Source organism: Delphinus delphis, chromosome 14, assembly GCF_949987515.2.
Source record: "Delphinus delphis chromosome 14, mDelDel1.2, whole genome shotgun sequence".
Lineage (NCBI taxonomy): Eukaryota > Metazoa > Chordata > Mammalia > Artiodactyla > Delphinidae > Delphinus > Delphinus delphis.
The window spans coordinates 13301619-13314979 of record NC_082696.1 but is presented as its reverse complement, the minus strand read 5'-3'; the positions used below and the strand labels follow the sequence as shown (position 1 = coordinate 13314979).

The window sequence follows — 13361 nt, the reverse complement described above, 5'->3', positions numbered from 1 at the left end:
GGGTCTCACTGATTTTCTTATTTGAAGACTTTGGGAATTTGGAACTAAAGCAGGTTTTCTAAGGTGCCTGAACCATGGACATTTAGTACGAGACAGGACCTTGAAAACCAACTTGTCTGACTCTTTATCACTTTGCCGGTGAGAAAACCAAAAAGCAGAGATTACAACTTTGTCTGATGTCCCAGAGCCTGTCAGGGACAAAACCGCAATGGAAAGCAGGTTCTCTGGCTCTAAGTTCAGAGTTTTTAATGAACTGACTTGGCCTTCATACCCATCATAGCCCCTGGCCTTTTAGATCTGTGGACATGAGTCTGTGGCGCTTCTTCTTCTGTCCTTTTCAGGAGTCTGTGGCTGAAGTTGCCACCCAACTCTGTGACAGAACAATCAACACCACGTGGAATAGCAGAGAACTAAAACACTACCCTGAATACTACATACAATACTACTAGAGGTTATATTAGTGTTCTTGCACCTTCTGTAACATGGGAGAATGTTGTTTACTGTTCAGTAAATATATAGCCGTAATCTTATCTTTACCCATACCTTTAAGAAGCATGGGTGGAGAAAACCATGATATAAAACAATTTTTCACTCTTTACCTTACTACCAATTATATTGTAGATTTTGAGGAAATATGATATTTTGCTTATGGAAATGTGTGCATTAAACCAACGATCGTTTCCAGTAATTCCTACTTGTAAAGGAAGAAAAAAAGACAGATTGAGAAGTTTCTATGGTCCCGAGAGCTGACGTGCAGGTTCACGCCAGTTATGACCCAGCTCAGGTGCGGTATCACACAGATAAGAAGACATACCAGGAGCAGCTGCAACAACAGCACCAACAAAAGCAACACGTATTGTTGGGCCTCTGGTTTCCAGGTGCTTGAGACACAGCAGGTGTTTCTTCATTCTGTGACTGTTGCCTTTTTCGCATTTCAGCTACTGCAGTGCCCAGTTGGCTGAAAGAAGAGAGAAAACATAAGGTCTGAAAAAATTATGAAAAGGGTAAGTCGCCTGTGCTGAAGGAAGCATAATTTAATTGAGGGGTCAGGAAAAGATAGTTTGAGAAAAGGTAAAAATGAATAAGCGTTAGCAGTCAAGTTGAAAATTCCCCAGAAATTTTTTAAGGCGAACATTCTAAAAACTTTGGGAACAAACTTCTACCATTATCTGCTACATACAATCTTGGTAAGTGTTGCCACGTAATCAGAATCAGTTGGCAAGGTAAATATGATAAGGTTTGAAAAGTTATTTTTAACTTCCTTCTGTACTCAAGGATGATTACACCTGCTTGCCTTTATGAACGCCTTTAAATGGTTATGGGGGTATGAATAACTCGTTTCTCTGTTCTTATTTACAATACAGTTATTTGAGCTTTACAAATCATTGCTGCAAGGTTTCTAACTCTATAACATGGTGAAGAACAGTTTGTTTTTGGTCCTCTCTCATCTCCTTTTAAAACATACAGTCTCCTTTTTGGTACTCTGGCTCAGCGTCCAGGGGCCTTCTCTTGATAGTATGGGCAAAATGCCTTACTCTGTGTTAGGTGTCCCTGTAGCAAAGGCATCACCTCCCTGTCCTGCACTGCTCAAAATTTATTTTCATTTAGTAGATAACCGTGGAAAGACTAAACATTTATCAAATCCAGGAGAATCACTTTGGTGGAATTTATATATCATGGCAGGTAAGAAGAATACTGAGGTGCAGGCTGCCCTACCTGTGACTTTACAGATGCAGCCAAGTGAGTTGCTACAGACTTAGAAGACCAACACTGATCTAGGAGTTAGTTGGTGATAAAAAAATCAAGTTTTATTTAGTAGACTAATATAAAATTTAGCATGAACTTTTAGAAAAAGGAATGAATTCTACTGAGTAATATTTTCACAAATACACAATGTATGTAAATCACACATATATATTGTCATACGTATGACTGAGAACAATGCTTGTTAAAAACATAAAGTACTTTGAGCTTTTTTGGCATTGTGAGCTCATGCTTTAAAAAATACATTTTCAGTTCTGAATACAATGATAGATACTTTAAAAAATACTGTATTCTTAAAAATAAGATAAACATCTCTTTAGACCAGAAGCAGATGAGAAAACCACAATGGTAGATAAATGGGGGTAAAGTCACAGTCATTTTGTAATTCAGGTATGGGAACAGAAAGGTGCAAAGGTTCCAAACTCTAGTGGGGTAAAAAATGCTCCACTGTGAGTAGTGGGAGACCAGAGTTCAGACCGGAGTTTTACCTGAATAAAATCAGCAGCTGGGTTTCTGCCACTCATAAAAAGATGCTAAAAAAACTATCTGTACCATCAATGGTACCTAGCTGCAGGAGAGAGGGGATGCATAGAGAGCCAATGAAACCTGACCTAAGCCAAACAGCCCACAGGTTCTGTGACTGGGCCAAGGATGTCTCCAAAGCCATTCCTGGATGGGAGGAAATCCTGAGATGCCAGTGAAAGAGCTACTTTGGGACTGAAGGTCTTGGGGGACTAGTGGAGACAACTAAGAAGCATTATAAAGAGTGAGAGCGAGAAATACACCTCTTACTCAGTGTGTTGCCTGAAAGCAAAAAATCCAATTAACACTAAAAACAGAAAACCAACTCAACAATCATGAAATGAATATATTCCTGAGCAAATGCAAATAACAGAATCATCCAAAATTAGTGTAATAAACATATGTTTAATATAAACAATGTGATAAAGGAAAAAAGTGTTCATATAAGAGAACAAGAAATTATAAGAACAAATATAGGCAAAAATGAAACAAGAATAGACAGAATGAAAAATGGAAAATATAGAAACAAAACACATAGCCATTAAAAAGATTCAGATGGAATAATAATTTCCCAAAGCCACCCCCAAGAGAATAGGTGTCAAGGACTGTACCCAGAATCCAGTGAAAAGAGATAAAAAGATGAAACATAAACAAGGGAATTGAGACAAGCATAGCAGTAGCATTGAAAGACTCCCCTATGTGTCCAACAAGATTTTCATCATCAGTAGAGTATTAACAGAGAATATTAATGGGAAGTATTTTCAAGGATACTGGCTGGAACCTTTCCAGAACTGGAAGGAAAAAACAAACAAAAGCCTTACATTGAAAGAGCATACCACATGCTCAGCAGAATTTATAAAATAAAAGTAAATCCACACATATATGCATAAAAATAGAACCACAGAACTCCAAAATAAAGATATAAGCTGAATTACCCACAGAGGAGTAACAAGCACTGACAGCAAAATAGTGCAGCAGTCAGACAAGAAAAAGAAATAAAAGTTATCCAGACTGGAAGGGAAGAGGTAAAATTATCATTATATGCAGATGACATGATACTGTATGTAGAAAACCCTAAAGACTCCACACAAAAACTACTAGAACTAATAAATGAATTCAGCAAGGTATCAGGATACAAGATTAACACACAGAAATCTGTTGCATTTCTTTACACTAACAATGAAATATCAGAAAGGGAAAGTAAAAAACAATCCCTTTTAAAATCACATCAAAAAAATAAAATAAAATACTTAGGAATAAATCTGACCAAGTAGGTGAAAGACTTATATGCTGAGAACTATAAAACATTGATAAAGGAAACTGAAGATGATTTAAAGAAATGGAAAACTATCCCATGATCTTGGATTGGAAGAATTAATATTCTTAAAATGGTCATACTACCCAAAGCAATCTACAGATTTAATGTGATCCCTATCAAATTGCCCATGACATTTTTCACAGAACTAAAACAAATAATCCTAAAATTTATATGGAATCACAAAAGACCTAGAATTGCCAAAGTGGTCCTGAGGAAAAAGAACAAAGCTGGAGGCATAACCCTCCCAGACTTCAGACAATACTACAAAGCTACAGTAATCAAAACAGTATGGCACTGGCACAAAAGCAGACATATGGATCAATGGAACAGAATAGAGAGCCCAGAAATAAAGCCACACACCTAAGGTCAATTAATCTTCAACAAAGAAGGCAATAATATATAATGGAGAAAAGACAGTCTCTTCACCAAGTGGTGGTGGGAAAGCTGGACAGCTGCATGTAAATCAATGAAGTTAGAACACTCTCACACTATACACAAAAATAAACTCGAAATGGCTTAAAGACTTAAATAGAAGACAGGACACCATAAAACTCCTGGAAGAGAACATAGGCAAAACATTCTCTGACATAAATCATAGCAATGTTTTCTTAGGTCGTTCTCCCAAGGCAATAGAAATAAACACAAAAATGAACAAATGGGACCTAATCAAACTTATAAGCTTTTGCACAGCAAAGGAAACCATAAACAAAACGAAAAGACAACCTACAGAATGGGAGAAAATATTTGCAAACAATGCGACCAACAAGAGCTTAACTTCCAAAATATACAAACAGCTCATACAACTAAACAACAAAAAAACAAACAACCCAGTCGAAAAATGGGCAGAAGACCTAAATAAGCAGTTCTCCAAAGAAGACATACAGATGGCCAATAGGCACATGAAATGATGTTCAATATTGCTAATTATCAGAAAAATGCAAATCAAAGCTACAGTGAGGTATCACCTCACACCAATCAGAATGACCATCATTAAAAAGTCCACAAACAATATATGCTGGAGAGGGTGTGTAGAGAAGGGACCCCTTCTACACTCCTGGTAGGAATGTAATTGATACAGCCACTATGGAGAACAGTATGGAGGTTCCTTAAAAAACTAAAAATAGAGTTACCATATGATCCAGCAATCCCACTCCTGGGAATATATCTGGAAAAAACTCTAATTTGAAAAGATACATGCACCCCAATATTCATAGCAGCACTATTTACAATAGCTAAGACATGGAATCAACCTAAATGTCCATCAACAGATGAATGGATAAAGATGTGGTATATATATGTACAACAGAATACTACTCAGCCATGAAAAAGAATGTAACAATGCCATTTTCAGCAACATGGATGAACCTAGAGATTATCATACTAAGTGAAGTAAGTCAGACAGAGAAAGACAAAAATCATATGATATCACTTATATGTGGTATTTAAAATATGATACAAATGGACTTGTTTACAAAACAGAAAGAGACTCACAGACATAGAAGACAAACTTAGTTACCAAAGGGGAAAAGGGGCGTGATAAATTAGGAGTTTGGAATTAGCAGATACAAACTATATATAAAATAGATAAACAACTAGGTCCTACTGTATAGCACAGGGAACTATATTCAATATCTTCTAATAACCTATAATGAAAAAGAGTATGAAAAAGAATATATGTACATGTATAACAGAATCACTGTATAACTGTATGTATAGCTGAATCACTGTATAACTGAATCATTCTGTACACCAGAATCTAATAGACCACTGTAAATCAACTATACTTCAATTTTAAAATGTTTTTAAAAATAAATGTAATCTAATTATTGGGGGAAAAAATATATAGAAGAAAGCACTAATAGCTTCAGAGCAGGAAAAGGATTTCTTACAAAACCAAGCCAAAAGGGAAAAGATGATTTTTGATACAGCTAATTTATCAAAAACCTTTGAACAAATAAAAGAACATAAAGTAAAAAACTGAGAAGCAGACTGGAAAATACAGAGGACTAATATCTATAGCATATACGTAACACATCACAGTTTAAAAATACAAATAACCTAATAGAAAAATACGCAAAGGAAATGTGCAGACTGTTTACAGAAGAGGAAAATACAAATACCCCAGATTAGATGAATAGATGGTCAAAACTAGTGACTAGGGAAATTTAAATAAAAAAAATTATTTCATATCCAAATTTCTGACAGGTAAAAAGTCACACAATACCAATCTGGGGAGAGAACTTGGGTAATGAAAAGCTCTCATACAATCATTTTGAAGAGTAACATTGACTATGTAACAATGTAGTTAACAATATACATAACTTATAACAAATTCCACTTTCATGTTTATACTTTGAAACTGTATAAGGTAATAAAAATACTGTAATTAGTGTCTTCATATGCATATGAAGACACTAATTACAGTATTTTTATTACCTTAAATTAGAAACAATCTATATTTTCATCTTTTCAGGAATGAATACAAAATGGTGAAGTCACTGTATGGTGATACATAAAACAGCACTTAAAATGAATAATTTAAATCTATATGAAACAATTTGAGAAGACTATAAAACAATGTTGAATGGAAAAAATAGCTGCAAAATATTAGATACAGGGCTTCCCTGGTGGTGCAGTGGTTTGAGAGTCCGCCTGCCGATGCAGGGGACGCGGGTTCGTGTCCCGGTTCCGGGAAGATCCCACATGCCGCGGAGCGGTTAGGCCCGTGAGCCATGGCCACTGAGCCTGCGCGTCTGGAGCCTGTGCTCCGCAACGGGAGAGGCCACAACAGTGAGAGGCCCGCGTACCGCAAAAAAAAAAAAAAAAAAGTAATAAAAAGAATTAAAAACAAAAATTAGATACAGCCTGTATCATTAACAAAATTTTCATAAGTATACAAAATATAAATCGTATTTTTTTTCTGGGTAATATATACAGCAAAGTGATAAAAACTCATGAACAAGATCCATGACTTTGGTTGATACTGGAGAATTATGATGGGAATGTGATTGGAGGAGACAGGATTTTAACTTTATCTGATAATCTTTTTAAAAATCTGAGACAAAACAAAATACTAATATTTGTTAAATTGGGGTATTGGATGCAGGAGTATTTTTTTATTGTCTTTTGTACTTATATATATTTTTTTCTACACACACACACACATGCACACACACACACACACACATACAATATAGCTTTATATGAGACAGTGATCAGAGAGGGCTTTCCTTCTGTTGTGAAGTAATTGTATCTTCCAAGAAATGAAGAGAAAATTCTGATCTCACTTCCGGTTGTGCACCATTTTACCCCACGTTGCTTCTTCCCTTTTTTCAGGATTGGATGCAATGATCAAAACCATCTTTATGCAATAAAAGCAAGAATCAACACGCAGAACTACATCAAACTAAAAAGCTTCTGCACATCAAAAGAAAAAAATAGACAAAATGAAAAGTCAATCTACAGAATGGGGGAAATATTTGCAAACCATATATGGATAAGAGGTTAATTTCCAAAATACACAAAGAGCTCATACCACTGAATAACAAAAAGACAAACAATCTGGCTAAAAAATGAGCAGATGAACTGAAGAGACATTTTTCCAAAGAAGACACATAAATGTCCACCAAACAGATGGAAAGATGCTCAACATCACTGATCATCAGGGAAATGCAAATCTAAACCATAATGAGATATCACCTCACACTTGTTAGAATGGCTGTCATCAAAAAAAGATGAGAGAGAACGTGTTGTCCAAAAATGTGGAGAAAAGGGAACGACTGTGCAGTATTGGTAGGAATGTAAATTGCCTCAGCCACTATAGAAAACAGTATGGAGGTTCTTCAAAAAATTAAAAATATAACTACCATATGATCCAGCAATCTCACCTCTAAGTATATGTCCAAAGGAAATGAAAACATGATATCAAAAAGATATTTGGTAGTGTACATATGTCAATACCACTCCCTCACTTCGTCGCTTTGTGACCACTTAGAGGGGTGGAATAGGGAGGGTGGGAGGGAGACACAACAGGGAGGGCATATAGGGATACATGTATATGTATATCTAATTCACTTTGTTATACAGCAGAAACTAACACCACATTGTAAAGCAATTATACTCCAATAAAGATGTTTAAAAAAAAGAAAAAGATATTTGTACTCCTATGTTTATTGCAGCATTATTCACAAAAGCCAGGATATGGAAACAACCTAGATGTCCATCAATGGATGTATGGATAAAGAAGGTGTCTCACATACACACACACACACACACACACACACACACACACACACACACACACACTGGAATATTATTCAGCCATGAGAAAGAAGGACTTCTTGCCATTTTCGACAACATGGGTGAACCTTGAGGGCATTATGTCAAATGTGATAAGGCAGACAGAGAAAGACAAATACTGTATGATATCACTTATATGTAGAATCCAAAAAAGCTGAATTCATAAAAACAGAGAGTAGAATCATAGTTACCAGAAAATGGGGGGTGGGTGAATTGGGGGGATGTTGGTCAAAGGGTACAAACTTGAAGTAAGAGGATGAATAAGTTCTGGAGAGCTAATGCATGGCATTGTGATTATAGTTAACACTACTGTATTGTATATCTTGAAGTTGCTAAGAGACTTGATCTTAAATTTTCTCACCACAAAAAAAGAAATGATAATTATGTGATGGGACAGAGGTGTCAGCTAACACTACAGAGGTAATCATATTGCAACATATAAATGTATCCGATCAACACACTGTACACCTTAAATTTACAATGTTATACGTCAATTATATCTCAATTAAAAAAAATCTTTACAGTTTGAGCAATGAGCCAAATAAAACAAGATGAAATTCAAAAGGATAAATATAAGGATATGAACTTAGATTTTAAAAAACTGCAGAAGACTAAGATGGGAGAAACATGGCTTAATAGGAGCATATCTAGGTGATTTACTGGACAATAAATTCAGTATTAATCAACAGTATGATGTAAACAAAATAGTTAATGGAAATTTAGAATGCATTAATAAAAACATGTTTTCTAAAACAAACTGGTGATAAGTCTTCTCTGGGCTGGTTAAGTTATTATGTTCAATTTTGGCCCCCATAATTTAAGAACGAAAATGAAATTTGCTTAGAAAACTAGAAGGAGAGTTAAAAAGAAACAAAACTAAAAAGAAAATCTCATAAGAATACTACTCTTAGAACAAAAGTGTTTAAAGGAGATTCATATAATCAGAATCATAATTATCTAGCATTTGAAGTGATACCAAGTAGAAGACAATGTCAGTCTGCTTTGTAAGATCCCAAATGTTAGAAGATGGATTTATAAACAGAAGCAACTGAGAGAGTTTTGCTTTCACAAATAGAAAGTCTGTCTGATACTCAGGTAAGATCTTAATTTACCTGTGAGGTTAGTATCAAGTCAAGCTTTCTTGAACATTCAAGCCAAGGCTGGACATTCGGAAAGAGGTTGATCTACAGGGGTCTTAAATTTACATGAATGGTTAGACTGAGAGAACTGTTCGTAGTTCTGAAGTTACTATTCTTAAAATGGGCTGCCCAAGCTGAGAACTCTCTTCAAAATACAGTTGGGAGGGAGATGAGGAACCCCTGTTATTTTTTCAATTTGTACTCTTGTCGATCGTCTTGTCAATCCTTGAGTATTTCCTGGTATTTCTTCATCTTTTTTGTTTACGTATTGTTTCCCAAGTGGGTTGTAAAACTCTAATGGGGAAGGAGAGAAAAAATATATTTCTCATATATTGGTTTTCCTGGAATTTAGCAATGTTTTCTGTCAATAGATGCTCATGATATTGTACATCAACTATACCTCGATACAAAATATTAGATGCAATATTAATTTTGAGTATTGATGATGGTGAGTACGAATTTTGAGTATTGATGATGGTGAGTACGAATGATTTCTCTGATTATTAAAAATATCTATTTTCCCAAGGCAGAAATTTGGGAAGTTTTGGAAGTTACCTAAGGCAGAAATATGGAAGATTTGCATACAAATTCTTATAGCTCTAAGACACATTATTAAGTTTCAACAGGACTCCATGTCCTCTCCCGAATCATCCTTCACAGAGGATGGGAGTAAACTCATATTCAGGAAGTCTAGAGAATTGAAGCCTGAATGGCCCACTGTAATGTGAACATTTACATTTTATCTTAGATGAAACATTCATACTTTATCTTAAGAGACCCACAGAAAATTTGCTTGGTATTTTGATATATTAATGCATAAACATAAGACTAATTATTTTACATATCCTAACTTTAGAAGAAAAAGGATATTCCTGCATCTTTCTTAATGGTCAAGATGCTGCTGCTGTGAGATTACCAATTTTGGAAAATTAGGCTGAATTGGAAAAGAACTGACTCTGCACTCAATATTAGTGATTTATCATCTCACTCTTGGTGTAACAATATTTCTAGAACTCAAACTTAGAAATACACCGATGACAATATCCTCCATCCCCACCGCCAAGCTGCACTACAATACGGTGATTAAACAACTTCTGGAGTTGGGCTGTGTCCAGATCTTGCCTCTATCATCAACTGGATGCCCTTTGGTTAGTTATTTAATCTCTTTGTGTCCCAGTGTCCTTATCTGCAGATAATTATTGATTGTAATAGGACACATCAGTACACCATTACTACTATAAGGGTTAAGTGGATTGAACATGTAAAATACTTGGAAAAAATCCTTGTACCTACAGTAAGTACTTAATAGTGACAGCTCTCTCCAGGTAATGCTGGAGAGCATTGTTCATGATGTCGCCCAAAAGTTGGTGTGGTACAATGTTTTCAGGCTACAGATGTTGAAGATTTCCACACTTTCTTCCTGCTGAGAGCTCATTTCACTTCTTATAGGGTGGCTTGTACAGTTTTTGTGTCCATTGGTTAGACTCTTCCTAGCTCAGGGATCTACACAAAGGCTTATTCAGTGAAGAAAAATGGTTGGATTTCCATTTCACCACTAACACTGTCATTTTTATCACATGTAAATGAACTGAGTCTCCAGTGACTCACGGTATCCACAATCAACTCCTACCCCACAATCACACTTCATGATAATTGTAGCCATTTTGTCATGTTTAATGAAAGCATTCAGTGTTGTCATATAGTTGTTGATTCAGTGTTTAGCCCCCAAAAGGTATTTGCTAAATAAGCCAAATTTGTGAGGCCCTTTTTAGCACTGGGATGGACAAGGAAGCAATTCACCACGTACTGATATTTATTCTTAGTTGTGATGTATTTTCCCTGTGAAGGAAAACAACCCACTCCTCAACTTAAAATGTCTGATAGCTACCCTGCTTCAGCTAAGCCAGCATATATCTACGTCACGGAGCAAGCTTTCAGCATCACTTCCTGTCCCATGACTTGTTCATCTAAAAAGAGTGGCATCCAAACCAGTTTTCCTTTTTTTTTGCCGGGGGGCGGGGCGCGGAGAGGGATAATTTTTAGTGTGCTGTTTTCAAAAATCACCATTTTATGATTGCATTAAACTCTGAAAAATTCAAGAAGTAAACTCTTCGTGCATGAAGAGAAAAGAATTACTAAAAATAGGACTTGGTCCGCTCTTTTGGCGGTTAGAATCTGGTTCCATCAGTGAATACATCCATGCAGTTCCTTTCCCTTGGTTATCCATGAAGCTTGCTAAAAATGCCACGTTATGTTGAGTCAGCAATTCTCCATGTTCATGATCCTTTCATACATATTTATAAACACATAAATATGTATCATAACATATAAATATATAAAAAGACTAAAAATTCGTTCCTCCTGTGCTTTCCTCTATCATTAAGGTACAGAATCAGAGCCACGTCAGTCCTCTTCCTGTTTTGGCTCCAGAGCATCTATCGCACATGCTGAAAAGCATTATTTGACAGGGCTGTTTGCAAAGAGCACCTTGTGCAGCTCAGCTGCTAAGTTTTGTCCCCAGAAGATTCAGCCGTTTCCATTCCACAGAACATCACAATTTCTACTCTTGTGATTCTGCACTTCTGTCAACTTCCTATTTTCTTCTTTTGACCATGCTTTTTAGAGTGTTGCAGTAAGAGACATCTGGACTGGAGTCACAAAGGGCTGCCTTGTACTGGCCACAAGGCATTAAGTTACTTAACGTCTGCCTCAGTTTGTAAAATGGGGAGTGATACTTACTTCACTCAGTAGTTGTAAGGATAGAAAACATATATATTGCTATTATAACTACTAACTTTAGCAGTGTGCCAGGGAAACAGCACTCAATAATCTGTAATCACAATCATTGTTCCTATTATTATTACCTCTAGACCTGTCTTCATATATATATATATATATATATATATATTTTTTTTTTTTTTTTTTTTTTTTTTTTTTTGCGGTACACGGGCCTCTCACTGTTGTGGCCTCTCCCGTTGCGGAGCACAGGCTCCGGACGCGCAGGCTCAGCGGCCATGGCTCACGGGCCCAGCCGCTCCGCGGCATGTGGGATCTTCCCAGACCGGGACACAAACCCGTGTCCCCTACATCGGCAGGCGGACTCTCAACCACTGCGCCACCAGGGAAGCCCCTGTCTTCATATTTATTTACCAAAAAATACCTGATGATTTTCTTCAAAATTGTATGATGCGTTTTTAAATATAACAGCAAAGATGATAGATTTACTTTACAAGGTTCTCATATGAACAGTTAAAACTTGGGCCCTTGCCATTCAAAGTGTGGGCTGTGGGCCAGAAGCATCACATTCCCTGGGAGCTTCATAGGAATGAGGATGTCAATCCCACCTCAGATGTACTGGATCTGATTTTGCATTTTAACAATACAGAACAATACGGACTTACAAGTGATGAATATACATTAAAGCCAGTTCAGGCCACGCTAAGTTGTGAACCTGAGGCATCGTGATCAGTGTGTAGAGGAGGTATATTCATGAGAGTTGGAAAGACATCGTGTATTCTAGGGAAGCACCCGGTGGAAGGAAAGACCACAGAAGGCTTGCTGAACTGCTCCCCCGTCAGGTTCATTCACTTGCCGTCCTCTCTCTGTTTCCTTTCTCCCCACTCACTGTCACACAGTACTGTGTGCCTTCCACTTTGAGCTGTGATTGTGTACAAGCCTGTTTATATTAGAACCGGACTCTGACATCGTAGAGTCTCGCCTGTTTTGGTATCCCCAGCAGCTACCGTGAGATGCTACCTCACGGCAATCTTTGCAGACCCTTCCAGCCTGTGGCAAGGTGCCCAGCACTGCTTGACCTTCTCTGACCTGTAACTCCATATTGTTTTATAGCTTTGCCATTTGTGAGTTTTTCCTACAAGACTGTGAGCTCTTTGAGGGCAGAGTCTGGGCCATTTACCTTGGTACTTTTGATACACATGAAAGAATACTTATGTGTTTCAGTTAAGATTCCACTAAGAACTGATACTTTGTGAGCTGGAGCAGGTCATAGAAACAACCCTCTATTTTGCTCCGAGGGAATGTGTTAATTTAATGAGGAGAAATTTCTCTCATAAAGTTTATCCCCCTTTTGTTTCTTCTTAAAATGTTGGTACCTACTCATGTTTGTGTATTTTGGAATCTAATATAAGCCAGTATTTAATTCCATACATAAATGTAAAATTTAGCTATTTTGATGCTAATATCATCAAAATGATAGGTGGTAAAAAGCACCATATTTTCCAGGAATTTCACCACATACATAACCTTGAGAACCAGTGAGGTCAGTCAACGCTTGTTAAATGAGTGAAACAGAGAAAGAG

The 13361-nt window shown here is 36.7% G+C and overlaps 1 protein-coding gene and 1 long non-coding RNA gene across 3 annotated transcripts in view; one reads left to right on the top strand and one right to left on the bottom strand.

Annotated features, from left to right (window-relative positions):
• RGS17 (regulator of G protein signaling 17) overlaps positions 1-13361 on the bottom strand; it is an 87225-nt gene that overhangs the window by 32797 nt on the left and 41067 nt on the right. For both annotated transcript variants that reach the window (XM_060029749.1, XM_060029750.2), the window contains exon 2: positions 815-958. In XM_060029749.1, the coding sequence (XP_059885732.1) occupies positions 815-933 (119 nt within the window). In that variant the 5' untranslated portion in view covers positions 934-958. The remainder of the gene's footprint in view (positions 1-814; positions 959-13361) is intronic.
• The window catches only part of LOC132436837 (uncharacterized), a 76027-nt gene that overhangs the window by 52122 nt on the left and 10544 nt on the right, over positions 1-13361 (top strand). Inside the window, exon 2 of the long non-coding RNA XR_009521895.1 lies at positions 939-1004. This is a non-coding gene — a long non-coding RNA (uncharacterized lncRNA). The remainder of the gene's footprint in view (positions 1-938; positions 1005-13361) is intronic.